The sequence below is a fragment of the Culex quinquefasciatus genome, chromosome 2, assembly GCF_015732765.1.
Source record: "Culex quinquefasciatus strain JHB chromosome 2, VPISU_Cqui_1.0_pri_paternal, whole genome shotgun sequence".
NCBI lineage: Eukaryota > Metazoa > Arthropoda > Insecta > Diptera > Culicidae > Culex > Culex quinquefasciatus.
In genome coordinates, this window is record NC_051862.1 from 197,379,590 (window position 1) to 197,393,318 (window position 13,729).

The 13,729-nt window shown below is 42.3% G+C and overlaps 2 protein-coding genes across 2 annotated transcripts; one reads left to right on the top strand and one right to left on the bottom strand.

The window, feature by feature from the left end:
• Positions 1–417: 417 nt before the first annotated feature.
• LOC6036456 lies at positions 418–8,769 on the bottom strand. The gene is made up of 4 exons (XM_038253146.1): positions 8,277–8,769; positions 7,536–8,217; positions 4,189–7,399; positions 418–2,001 (listed from the first exon to the last, which is right to left on the bottom strand). Exons 1-3 carry the CDS (start codon positions 8,322–8,324, stop codon positions 4,197–4,199), a joined length of 3,933 nt encoding a protein of 1,310 aa, XP_038109074.1. The 5' UTR covers positions 8,325–8,769; the 3' UTR covers positions 418–2,001; positions 4,189–4,196.
• A 3,467-nt stretch (positions 8,770–12,236) lies between these two features.
• LOC6036454 (cyclin-H) lies at positions 12,237–13,694 on the top strand. The gene is made up of 5 exons (XM_001846452.2): positions 12,237–12,443; positions 12,502–12,698; positions 12,759–12,960; positions 13,019–13,359; positions 13,420–13,694. The coding sequence occupies exons 1-5, from the start codon at positions 12,327–12,329 to the stop codon at positions 13,562–13,564; spliced, it is 1,002 nt and encodes a 333-aa protein (XP_001846504.2). The 5' UTR covers positions 12,237–12,326; the 3' UTR covers positions 13,565–13,694.
• Positions 13,695–13,729: the final 35 nt, after the last annotated feature.

The window sequence follows — 13,729 nt, forward strand, 5'->3', positions numbered from 1 at the left end:
GTTTTTTTTGTAGATTTCCAAAGAAGTGTCCTCGTGGTTTGTGGATGGTCCCCAAACAAGTTTGCGAGTTTGGCAAACTGTCAAACACGGCTCCGGGCTCCTTTTGTTAAAAAAGAAAGAAAGCGAACACGTACCTTAATTTCATAATTGGAGTTAAAAAGCAAATTTAAAGACTTTAAAATTTTAAAACATGGACTGTCATCAAATTCATCACAACTTGCTTTTTTTTGTTCATTTTATTTTCGGTAAATGTTTTCTGCTGCTTTTTTTTGTATCGGATAAATGGTTTCACATGCATATTTTGTTCTCTCAAAAACTAACCTAAAAGTGGTGGAATACACTGTAATTTAACTGCCCCTTTTCTTATTCTTTTTATTTATTCCCAGTACGTTCTAGATTTTATTTAATTTGTCATTATTTTTTTCTCGTGATGGTTTCCCAAACTAAGTACGGTGAATTAGTAGAACACTTCTACTCAAAAAATTACTTCAGTCAAATATTTTCCATCGTCATTGTTCGGAATGTTTTTTTTTCTTCTTCTTTGTTGTTGATTTCAACTTTCGAACCGCGCCGTTTGTTAACGTTAATTTTGATCATTTGTTGGTTGATAGATTTATATTGCTTAGAAACTTTGAAACTCAAGCTAGGGGCTTAGTGTGTGCAATTTAAAGGAAGGGAGCACATCGAGTGAAGGAAGATTTGGAAATGAAATCTCAATATTCGTTAACTTTAATTCTAAGCAGTGAAGCCAAGCCAATGGTGCATTTTTTTTAAACTTGTTGTGATTTGTTATCTGTTTTGTGAATAAATATTTTTTCTCGTTTTAAAATCACTTTGATTCGCTTAAATTACGTAGTTTTTAAATATTTTGTTTTCGGCATTCACTTACCGTAAGCGCAGAATGTCAAATGTATTTCTCTTCTATTTGTGCTATTTTTTCTGGTTATTTTTAATTTGAATTTGCATCTTTAGTTTACTCAGAGAAACTTGTACAGGCGAAAGTAAATAGTGCTGTCCGACGCACGAGTTGCGAAGGACTAGGAATGAACAAGCCCGAAAGAAGGTGCCATAGTATACGTTTAAGAAACGCCTTAAACTGAAAGAAGTTAGTTAAGCTCCGATTGTGTTTTGCTCTGCTATCCTATGTTTGCCATTGTCGATTGGCGCAATGATTTCATTTTTACTTCACACCTTAGCTAAATTTACAACGCACTGGCAAAGTGCGACAAAAACTGGTCTTGGACAAATAAAATCGCCTAAAAATATAAATCCTACTCTCTCCATTCAGGTTAAATAGCGTTCCGTGGTTCCACACTTACTCTCTTTCTCTCTCTCTCTATCTATAAGTCCTTGTAAATCGGGGGAGATATTAGACTGATTAACAGGTAATGTGTTGAAAGGAACAAGCTTTGTGCCAATTTGAAACAGAGCAATCGTGAATTTCAAACGCTGCAAAAGCTAACCCCTTTCACGTAAATATATATGTCTCCAACTATGCTGTAATCTATGTATAGGCAATTGTTATATAGCTTTTATAGCCATATCCTGTTGGGTTGAAATTTTATTGACTTTTTGCATGGTGTATTTACTGCTTACGACTAATTCGATTATTTTGCAACAGTAAGAATGGTCAATCTATTTTCATGTCTTAATTTATTTCACAAAATGCAGGAGAGGAAATCAACTTGAAATAAACTTAATTCGTTTTTTAATGAGGTAAACTAAAATCAGTCCGTAAAGTATCACGAAAGAGCTGCAGTTTAAATATAAATAGTTGTTTAAACAAATCTTTGGAAATTATCAAGAAAGGAAAATTTACTGTAACAGTTAAAAACGAGTATTTAAGTAAACGTAAAAATAAATAAAATTATTTTAGGTCATCCCCGAACCATCACAGTTACATTCTAGTTTTGCTGTTTTAGTATAAATTTGACGCTTGTCTACCACATCAAGCACCAACGAATTTATTGTTTCGCGGTAAGTCCCATGTTCTACAACAATCTGCAAAGATAACATTAAACTTAGACCTGAATATTTAATCCATTTCAAAGAATCATCTCTGCGGTTAACTTTAAGCAGTAGGCCTGGCCGCTTTAATGTTTGTGATGTTTCAATGAAAATGTCATGGGCGAACTTCAATTGTCAATAATGACACGAGAATGCTCAGCGTTAATCCATCTAATGGTTCGTTCGTTTGATGGCTAGTTCCCCACTGAGTGCCGCACTTAGAGCTGTCAAAGCGTTTCTCTAAAGAAACTCGCGCTAGTTCCGCACGAGTTTCGCCGCCATATTGGAACTGAAACCACGGACGAACGGACATGACACCAGGAACAAATTTTCTTCAAATTTCTGAAGCAAACTATCACTAGCACCATCTACATTTAAGTTGTCGAAGTAGCATCGAGCGATTACACAGGATTTCTCAAAATGTCTTATGAAATAATTAATTAAAAAATTCAGCATTTGTATGGTACTAGAAACAGTTTATTGGCATTAAGTTTGTCTTTAAGACTCTAGGTAATTCATCTTTTTTACTAGAATTTCCGAAAAATTAATAAAAATTGTATTTTTAATGTAAATTTCATACGACCATTTCAAAAAGTGCCCATGAATTTGCAACATCAGCTGGCTTTGTTTACGTTTGAAACCACGTGGCGCGTTGATTTTGACACAAGCGATCTCGCTTGCGCAGGTTTGCGCCAAGAAGAAGTAAAAGAAAACCGGCTTCACTTTTTGAAGCCCCGTGTCATGTCCGTTCGTCCGTGCTGAAACTCTAGTGCCGCACTCGATATTTTTTCAGTTTCATGCGAGTTCCACGCGCACTGACAAATGACGTTCGATTGAACCAAAACTGGCACCGACAAGTGTGGCACTCAGTGCCGCACCGGCTCTTCAAACGAACGTACCATAAGGCATTCTCCAGCATTTTGGCTGATTTTAGCGTGACGTATTTTATGGATGAAGCGAAAGTGGCTTTTGATGTTTTTTTGTTTTTTCGTGCGGTGTTTTATCGAAATATGTTTTGATGAAAAAATCAAACAATTTGGATTTTGAGCCCCGAAACTTAAAATTTCGAAAATCAGAAGCATGGATTTTGTTTTTGCTCAGATTTGAATGAAATAGAGGGAAAAGCCATAACACTAAACATTGAATTTTCTGGCAAAAAAAAAATAAAAGAATCAGAATTTCAGAAATGTACAATGCAGAAATGTTGAAATGTACAAACAAAATGTAAAACTAAGAAATTTCGAAATCAAAAATTTACAGAATTCTAAAATTGCAAAATTCCTAGTTCGAGAAAGAATATTTAAAAATTAAAAGCTTCAAAATTTTAGAGTTGAAAAAAAAATCCGAAGTTCATAAATTGAAAATAAATAGAAATTAAAAAGTTCCAAAAATTAAAGAGTTCAAGAGTTTAAAAAGTAAAAAATTATAAAATCTAAATTTCAAAATTCTTGAATAAAAAAAAAAACATATATTTAATAATTCAAAAAATTGCAAAATGAAACAAAAAAAAAAATTGTTTTTATTTTGGAGTTTTGAAATTTAAATTTAGATGTGTTATATTTAAATCTCAAAACTCCAAAATAAAGATAAAGTAAAATATTTTTTGTTTAATTTTTCAAATTTTAGAACATTTTAAAGTTTATTTTTAATTCTTTTTATTTAATTTAAATGTAATGCTAATTTAATTTTTTATTTTTGAAGTTTTGAATAATTTTTCTTGTATTTTTGAGTTTCAGAATTTTTTAATCTATTATTTGAGAATTTTGAATGTTTAGGTTTTTAAATTTTTTAATCCATGAATTTTTTAATTCTTCAACTAATGAAATTTGAAAATGGAAAATCAAAACATATATAAATTTGAAAATTCAAAATGTAAAAATAAAAAAAAGAGACTTGAAAAACTTATCTTGAACGCCTTCAGTTTTATCGCAAAGTGCGATCTTAAAGATCTGAAAACTTTTCAAAATTTCTGAATGGATAAATTAAAAACGGAAATTTAAAAGTTAATTCAAATAGCTCCAAACGCCAACTTTGTAAAAACTCCCCTTCAAAAGTAACATGAAGTCAATTTATGTGCCGACATCTCCCGACAGGGTTGCCAGAGTTTTGCAAAACTTTTAAAAAACTGCATGCATAACATGGGTCTCACCGAAAATCTCACCCTTCAATCTGCTTACTTACCACTCGATTTAAGCCGTAAACGTCAGCCCACTGGTCGTGTTCCGGCGGGGATGTGCCGCGGCTCCTCCAACCGTCACCCCAGGCGCCCCCGTCGTCGTCCCCATTCCTCCCAAGTTCCCGTACATGCTGCTGCTCATGCTGGCACTTCCTCCGGCATGCCCTTTCTGCTGCTGCTGGTGCAACTGCTGCTGGAACATCCGCCGATACTCGGCGTACATCTGGCGGGCCTGGTTAAGGACGCGCACCACGTTGTGCTTCCGCACCATCTTGTCAAAGTGCATCGCCATCTCGTTGTAGTCCATGCCCATCTTCATGACGTAGTCGCGGTGCTGCAGGAGAATCGTCAGGCAGAGGAACATGAGGAAGGGGTTTCCGCCGCCGAACTCGTGCGGTGGCGGGAGCACGCCCGCGATCTTGATCGACTCGGAGTACTCCGGATTGTTGGGTGGGGTGTTGGCCGACGGTTGCTGGATGGCCAGATCGACTTTGGACGCTTCGGAAGCTTCCTCGAAGGAGTTGCTGGAGCCGGTCATGTTGGTTGGGATTGGAATGTCCAGACTGGTTTCGGGATGGAGGCGGGTTGCCAGCGTGGCTGGAACGCGGATTGGTTCCGAGGAGTTTGCGTCGAAGAAGGGGTTGTTTGGGTGGAACTTGAAGTTGATCGCTGGCGATCGTAGCCCGATCGAGTCGTCCGAGTCCGAGTCCGGGAGGATCATCGAGTTGCGGTTGGAGTTTGTGACGGATTGATCGCCCGTTCGTCGGACCAGTCGGATTGGTGTTACGGATTTCTTTCCGGTGGCTGATTCAACGATTATTTCGCCATCATATTCAAGCTCGGGATGTTCATCGGGCGTGGTGGCCGTCCGTTCGATCATCGTTGTGGGTTGTTTCGCTTGGGACAGCTCGCCGGGACTTTCGCACTGATGCAGAGGATTCTCCCAAACGAAGACGTCCGCGTTGGCACTGGAAGTACTGATCCGTTTGCTGTTTCTGTCCACGTCCATTTCACTGCTCAGAGGTCTGGTCTTGTCACGATACCGTACGATGTCTCCCGTTCCGGCGGTTCCAGCAGGACCGCTCGCTTCTCTCAAATCTAGAATTTCATCCGCACGCTGAATCTCCATCGAGTCGATCGCTCCGTTGTAGTTCAGCTTGCGGTATCGAATGGGGCGCGCCTGCACCTGACTTTTGATCGAGTCGTTACTCTCCGGTGGCGTGTCCAGCTCGATGCAGCCACTCAACGTGTAGAACCGCTGCTGGTTGTGAAAGTCCGTGCCGAACACGTGTCGATCGAGGTTTTCCAGCTCCAAGCGCAGCTCGCGGGTCATCGACGTCGTCATGGGGAAGTATTCCTGCGAATCGTCCGGACTGCTGCCGTCCTGAAGTTGCGGCTGAAAGTTTGGTTTTTCTTCGTCCTCGTCTTCTGGCTTTTCCACGTCCATTTCGGGCAGTGGGTGATGCACCGGGGACACGGAGACGGAACTATCGTCCACGATGAAGCTGCTGTTGTCGCTGGAGCGGGAAACGGCCGTCGCCGAGTCCGGCACGCCGATGCTGGACGAATCCGAATCATCGAATGACGACTTGGTCAGTTTGATCATTGGTTTGCGCTTCAACTCGTCGTAGTCGATCGTGTCCGTCGACTCGTCATCGATGGTAATTGACGACCCGGTGGTGATCGTAGCGGTGCTTCCGGTAGAGTCCAGCGACGACGGGATTCGTTTGTTGTTCAGCCGGTCACTAATTCGACTTCGGTTCATCGCGGCAAAGCTCAAAAACTCGTTAAAATTCTTCACCAGCTTAGGCTTCCGATCATCTCCCGGTCCCGACGCCGCTCCTTCAATTTCCTGCTTGTCCAACGAGGCAAAGATGCCCTTTTTGCTGGCCACCAACTTTTCCTTCAAGTCTTTAAAGTGTCCTCCGCTGCCGGCGAGGTTCTTCCGCTGACTGAGCTGCCGCGCAAGCAAATTCCCGGTCCCGGAGGAAAACAAACTCTTGCTCCGGCTTACGACCGGTGAATTTCGTGTACTACTTGCGGCACTGGTCGGCAACGATGGTGGATCCGGCTCCACAGTCGCCACAGTTTGAACCGGCTCTTCCGGTACGGTTGGTTCTTCGTACGCAAACGTAGTCGGTTCCGGTGGGGCCACCATCGTCGTCGGTTCCACCGGTGTCGTTGACTCGGAAGAACTATCCAAAAAGGGGTTCTTCCCGGGTGTGACGGGCAGTTTGGCGCACGTCCCATCGGCGAAAACGTTGTCGTCACCGCTTTCCAGCTCTTCCTGGCCGATGTGACCCTCGAGAATGTCGTCATCACCAACACTGCGCGCGATTTTGCGCTGCTTGACGAGCGCGGATTTCGCTTCGTCCAAACTTTGGTGCGTCTTGGAGAAGGTCCGGGCGTTGGTGTAGAGACTTTCGCGGGTGATGTTTTCGTCCAGGCTGAGGTTGAGTCGCTTGGTGGTTTCCAGCTTGCCTGGGGCACCGTGAATACTGACCGGGATTGAGCAACCCAGCGAGAGGGCTGAGCTTTGGCGTCGCAGCGCGCAAACCTTGGTGTAAGCGTTTTCGCGAGGTGTTCGTAGAACGACCTGAGAGGGACTCGTCGGTTGCGGTTCGACCACCGGAGGAGGTTCGTACTCCTTTTCGAACAGGGCGAGTTCCGTCTTGGGGGCTGCTGGTGGAAGTGAACTCCACAGGACTTCCAGCATTCGCAGCGAGTCTTCGAAGGCAAACTCTCGCTTCATCTCGAGCAGCAGCCAGCGGTAGCAAAAGAGCAGGTCGTCCGCCTGGTGCATCTTCAAGTACGCGTAGAAATCTGGATCGTAGTACTGGAGCGCTTCGGACAGGTGGTTGAACTTGAGGGTCATGGCGATTCCGTCCAGCATAAAGTTGCAGCTCAGCCGAGTCATGATGGCGCAGAAGCAGATGTAAGCTTGCGCCTCGTCCGCCATCGTAACTAGCAGAGGTGAGGCAATATCGGACATACCCTGACAATAACTGACCTGCGGGTGGTTCAAGGCGTACGTCGTGAGGACATTGAAGAGAGACGCAATGTTCTGGTTGTCGTCGCTGCCGGCGTAGAACGGATGCAACCGATCAGTTCGAAGGACGTCCTTCCGCACCATGCTTGTCACGTAGGCCAGTTCTCCGACGATGTTGCCCTGCTGGACGGCCGTGCGCCACACGTCACGCAACTTGTAGTATTCACCTTGAACACGAGGAAAGAGAAAGGACAGCTTTTAAAAAGAACGCAATGTTTGGAGTGGTGTTCAATGGCGCGTGAATAATTTGAGGTTGTTCTTAAGTGGTCAACAAATCAAAACCAATGAGGCAGGCAAACTCACCCGACTTCCGCTTCATGTAGTCCATCCGCTCGCGACCCGTCATCCCGTCCGGATACACGTTCAAAATGTGCTTCCAGATGACCCGTCGCAAGCTGGGATCGATCCCACCCAAATAGATCACCTTCCGCAATTGCTCCGGCTCGACAATCTGCCCAACCGAGTCGCAAAACGTTCGAAACTCGACATCCGCCAGTGGCGGCCGAATCGCTTGCGTCATCAACGGGTCCTCCGTCAGGTTGAGCGCTCGCTGCACCAGCGAAAACGTCTTCTCCATCTGGTTCATGATCAGCCCGGGCAGCTTGGTCTGGACGTACTTTTGGCCGGCTCCGATAGACTGCTGCAGCGAAACCAACTCGCGCGTAATCCCCCCGGAACCACCCGCTCCATCCCATTCCGAAGTTTCCGAGAAGGGTTTAATGTCCACGCGTAGATTCAGACAGGGTTCGCTCTTCGTTGCGATCGATTGATTGTGAGCTCGCAAAAAGGCCGCGTCCAGATCCCAATCCGATAGAACGACCAGATAACTCTCCAGCCCGTTGGCGTCCGCCGACTTATAGCTTATTCCAAAGTCTGTCTTTAGATCAAAAGCCTTCGCCAGAATCGAGTACAGAACCTCCAGGCTGGTGATTTGTGGATCGACGCTGAACTTGCGGGTTTCTGGTGGGACATTCTTCTCACATTTCTGAAAAGAAAACATCAATCACAACCCATTTCCCAGTCAATAAACCCCATCAAACCTACCTTGACCTTAACCCGAACTGCTTCTCGATTTCCGTACATGATGGACATTCCAAGACGGAGACCAGCTGGTTATTGCAGCAGAACTCCCGGAAAATCCGGCCGAACCTCAACCCGCTAGGCGGACGAGATTTCACTTTTTCGTTTCACCACCTTGGAATAAAGAAGGCCCTCCCCCTCCACTCGCAAGACACTCAGGTCGTTGCAGCCATCCAAAAACCTTTTTTCCCAAATCCGTGACCTTACGAGAAAATAAAACAAACAAATCGACGAAGGCTGCTGACGAATTGAGCCGAGTGGGTAGTTCCGAGGTTGGCAGCTACTTTTGGGGGACGCGCTCACCACGATTACCACGATTTCTTGCGGACCATTTCTTCAACCCAATGCAGACGCGGTACGAGGAATTATTAATTAATTTGGATTCGTCTGCAGCGAGGAGAAAGACGTCCTCCTACAATAACTTTTCGTCGCGATTTTTCGTTTTTTCGCGTTTTGACAGCTCTCCAAGTTGACATGTGCTGTGCACGTTAGAGAGGGACTACCCGCATAATCAAAAACCATCGGGGGAATAGTCCAAACTATATTACTACTAAAAGAGATGTAGTTACCACATACTTAACCATTATCATATAGTTACGGCACTATACAAAACCATAACGAAACTGATCGTCAAATGATGAGGTTTTTATTGAAGTAAATCTAATGATTCTAACTATTTTTGAAATATTTGGGGTACAATAACCTTACACTAAACAGTTCGGATTGTTTAGACAACGTGACTCAACGAAAAAATGTACAAGTCCAAATAGTTCAAACAATTTATCAACTTTATTGAGAACAATATAGCAAAATTCCACAGATTTTAGATTTTTATAGTCAGAACCTGTAAGAACTAAAAACCTACTATAAATGCTATAGTAGAACACAATTGATGGCGGCCACATTTTTTCGATAAGTTTGTATAATCCAAATAATTTGTCAACTTACATGAAGTAAAATTACTATACACCATACTATTTTGAATTAAAAATTTCTATAAGTCCAAATAGTTCAAACAATATTTCAACAGTATGGAGTACAATTACAGTTTGTTATATAATCCAACTATATGTTAAACGATTGGTACAAAATTTCAACTTTTATCAAGTAAATTGATCACAGTCGATTCCTCTGGATGATAGAGAACCTTCAACACACCCACTTTTCCTCAGATTATCAGAAAACTCCCAAAAGAAGAAAAATGTTACGAGGGCTCATGAAATTGACTTTCACTATTCCAGAAAAAGTAGGCATGCTGTTCTTACCATACACCAAAAATATGTGTACTACATGGTGGACTATTACTGTTCATTATAAAATGAGTCAATTGTTTGGACTACTTGGACTTATCGAAAAATACTTGCCCCCGAGCTTGCTCCCTTCTAAAACAACATGTCACCAAAACCACTGAAAAGCCACCAACAGATATAGATCAATCGAATAAGGCGGCAGCAGTTCGGCAGCAACGTAAATAACATCACATATAATGGCGGTAAACATTCACCAACTATCGATAGAACTTAAAAATCAAATTTGATTATATCCGAAGTAGTTATCATAACAATTGTAGGGTTCATTTTTGCGGTCTTTTTTAAAGTGTCGGCAAAGTAGTGTCGGTAAAGTAGTTTTTCAGAAACTTTATAGGGAATAGTCAATTTTTTGGGCAATGACTATTTGACGTAAAATCCAAGTTTATAAAAATATTTACATATGTATGAAAACCTCATATAGTTTTCTGCCTAACAACTAATTTCTCATATAGTAAAATCGACCAAAACTATTTTGGGAATGGAATTAATGGTTTGATATATCGTACATATATAGTTGGGTTACAATTTAATGAATAGTAGAGACCATTTGATAAATAGTTGAGTAACTATTTGTCATAAAGTAGTTATATAGTTCATGACTATGCGGGTAGTCATTGAACAGAATAACCACAATAAACTTCCACAAAATTTCCTCAAAATTGAGTTAAAATAGAGATATCCACCACGAGAGTGTGTTTTTTATAACAAAATTTACACGCAGACATAGGCAAATGGAGTAGAGAAACTCGTCTGTCAAAATCAGCTGTGTCTTTTGTTATACCACAAGCAAAACTGTATTGCCCTCTATAGAGTTATTTACGTGCGCATGTATTGCGTGTACGTACACGAAAAAAAAGTGAGGTTAAATTTTGTCCGGCCAGCAAAATCAAATGGTGCGCTAGTGTGCGTACGCGAAACGTCATAAAGCTCTATAAGGCTTTCTAGTCAGAAATTTACCAACACATTCAAAGTATGTTTACATGACAGCTGGACGTTTGTTTGCATCAGGTTTCCTATCTCTTTCTAGCCACATTTTTTTGTCAAGCGACTTCTAGCTGGTTTATGTGACTGACTGCCCGATATGTCAGCCAACATACTTCGCAGGGCTGTGACAGCTACAGCTCGATCATTGTTTGCATCAAGACACTGTGACGAGTAGTTCGTCATTTTTGAGTTAAATTATATTTTTTTTCACTGGGCCTAGAAAGCCTTATAGCGGTATACACTCAAACCCCGATGGTTTGACACCAACTGTTGTCAAACGAACGGGGTCACTTTTTAGTTTGACACCCCTTTTACACGGAGTTCACACACACTACCAAACGTTTGTTTAGATAATGTGCGTGAGCGCCGTGTAAAAAGTGACAGTTCGACACTTTTTAGTTTGAATTTGACCAACCAACGAGGTACAAACTAAAAAAGTGTCAAACGAAAAAGTGACCAACCACCGGGGGTTGAGTGTACGCACTTCGGAAGGAACCGGTCAAGAAAAAAATCAAATGGGCAGCAGCGGCAGCGTAAGCAAGTCAGAGAGGGTTAAGAAAAGCCCCAAGAAATCGCTCCCTCTCCTTTGTTCTGCTGTTCGTAAAGCTGTTTCTTGACCCCTTTCCTTCCGATCTGCATACTAGCCTTATGCTAGTAAAAAATAAGAATTTAAAAATTCCAGGATTCCAAAGTTTTTTTTTCAGAGATCCTATAAGCTACTGTGTTTCATATGTTTATAGGACCTATTAAAAAAAACTCTGGAATTTTGGAGTTGAAAGAATAAGGCTTTCTAGTCAGAAATTTACCAACACATTCAAAGTATGTTTACATGACAGCTGGACGTTTGTTTGCATCAGGTTTCCTATCTCTTTCTAGCCACATTTTTTTGTCAAGCGACTTCTAGCTGGTTTATGTGACTGACTGCCCGATATGTCAGCCAACATACTTCGCAGGGCTGTGACAGCTACAGCTCGATCATTGTTTGCATCAATACACTGTGACGAGTAGTTCGTCATTTTTGAGTTAAATTATATTTTTTTTCACTGGGCCTAGAAAGCCTTATTGAAGACCTTAGGTATTTTTTTATGAATTTAAAATTCCTGTTTTTTTTTATTTTTAAATTTTTCAATTTTGAAAGCCATATTTTTTAAAATTATGGGTTTTAAATATTTTGATTTTTTCCCCAAGAATCTCAAGCTCAAGCACAATCACACGCGCTGGAACCAATCTGATGTCAACCTTTGCTAGGGAGCCAAGAAATTTTTTTTTTTGAAGTTTTTTTTTGCATGTTTCTATGTGAGTTTCAAAAGACATTTTTTGATGAGGATTCTGTCAACGTTGACCTCAAAAAATTAATTTTACCAAATAAGCTGATGGTAATCCACCCTGACGTTTTAAAAGTGAAATTTAAGAAAAAGAAATGTGAACAAAATTTTGTTACCTGCTTCACTGTGCGATGAGATGTTGTTTCGGTTATCTGTCTGGTGTTGCGCGACATTTATGTAGTGTGACACAAAACTTTGTTCAGTCGTTGTTACACTGCATGGTTACGCAAATTTTTATCGAAATTAAATTAGCCAAAAATGTTTTGAGTGTACGTATGTTTGTGTTCAAAAAATGAGGACAAACGTCAAAACAAATCGACGGCTGCTTGCTGTTGCAGCTGCGTTTTTGGTTGAGGCCGGTTTGATTGTTGAGTTCCTAACAATATTTAGCCAAAATGTACCCCCAAAGTTCCCAGAAAAAGTTCTGGTCGTTCAAAACCGAGCAGGAACTGCAGGAGCGCCGGCTGCTGCAAAATTACAACTTTATCGCGCGGCATGGTGCCGCAATGAGTGTGAGTATTTGTAATAAGAGAAACACATTTTGTGTCTAGAATTAACGAACAAATTCAGGAGGAGCAAAAGGCGGCCTTCTTTCTGTCCGCCGACGAGGAGCGACTTCTGCTGAAGCAGTACGAGCTGCAGCTAAAAGAGTTCTGCAAGCGGTTCGAGCCTCCGATGCCAAAGTACGTCGTTGGAACCGCCTTTCACTACTTCAAGCGGTTCTACCTCAACAACTCTGCGATGGACTATCACCCGAAGGAGATCCTGTAATATGTTTTAGGGGATTCCTTAACAGAGAAAAATAACTAATAAAATTATGTTTGCAGAGCCACGTGCGTTTACCTGTCCTGCAAGGTGGAAGAATTCAACGTGTCGATCAATCAATTCGTGGCCAACATCAAGGGTGACCGCAGCAAGGCCATGGATATCATTCTGTCGAACGAACTGCTACTGATGCAGGAGCTGAACTATTACCTCACCATACACAATCCATTCCGGCCAGTCGAGGGATTTCTGATAGATATTAAGGTAGATTCCGCATAAGTTGTCCTTCACATTAGTCAAACAACATCAAAATCAATTTCAGACCCGCTGCCATATGAACAACCCGGATCGGCTGCGCCCTGGAATCGAGGATTTCATAGACAAAACCTTCCTTACGAACGCCATCCTGATATACGCCCCCTCGCAGATCGCCCTGGCGGCGGTTCTGCACGCGGCCAGCAAGGAGCAGGAGAACCTGGACAGCTACGTCACCGAGTCGCTGTTCGGGGCGGCCGAGGACAAGCTGCCGGTGCTGATCGAGGCGGTCAAGCGGATACGGTCGATGGTGCGCACCATCGAGCTGCCCCAGAAGGACAAGGTGCGCCAGCTGGAGAAGAAGCTGGAAAAGTGCCGCAACCAGGAGAACAACCCGGACAGTCAGATGTTTGTTCGAGTGTTTTGTTTGTCGACCAGATTTGATAAAGTCGCTTTGTTCCATTTCAGCTACAAGCAGCGAATGAAGAAAATGTACGAAGATGAGGACGAAGCGGAACTGATGGCGACGTCCTACCACATGAACGCGTCCGATGTGAGCTTAGAAGTGTCCCACCTGAACAGTAGCAATCCGGCCAACATGTCAATCGAGTGAAGTTGATGAGGCTGCCAATCACGGGTAAGTTTAATATATTTTTTGCCTCATTTGTTTACATTTTTGGTTACTTGCGGCGTACAAATTATGTTTCGGAAAACGATTTGTAATAAAAGTGTTAATCATTGGATGAGCAGATGAATTTAATGTTGAAAGAAAGCCTTT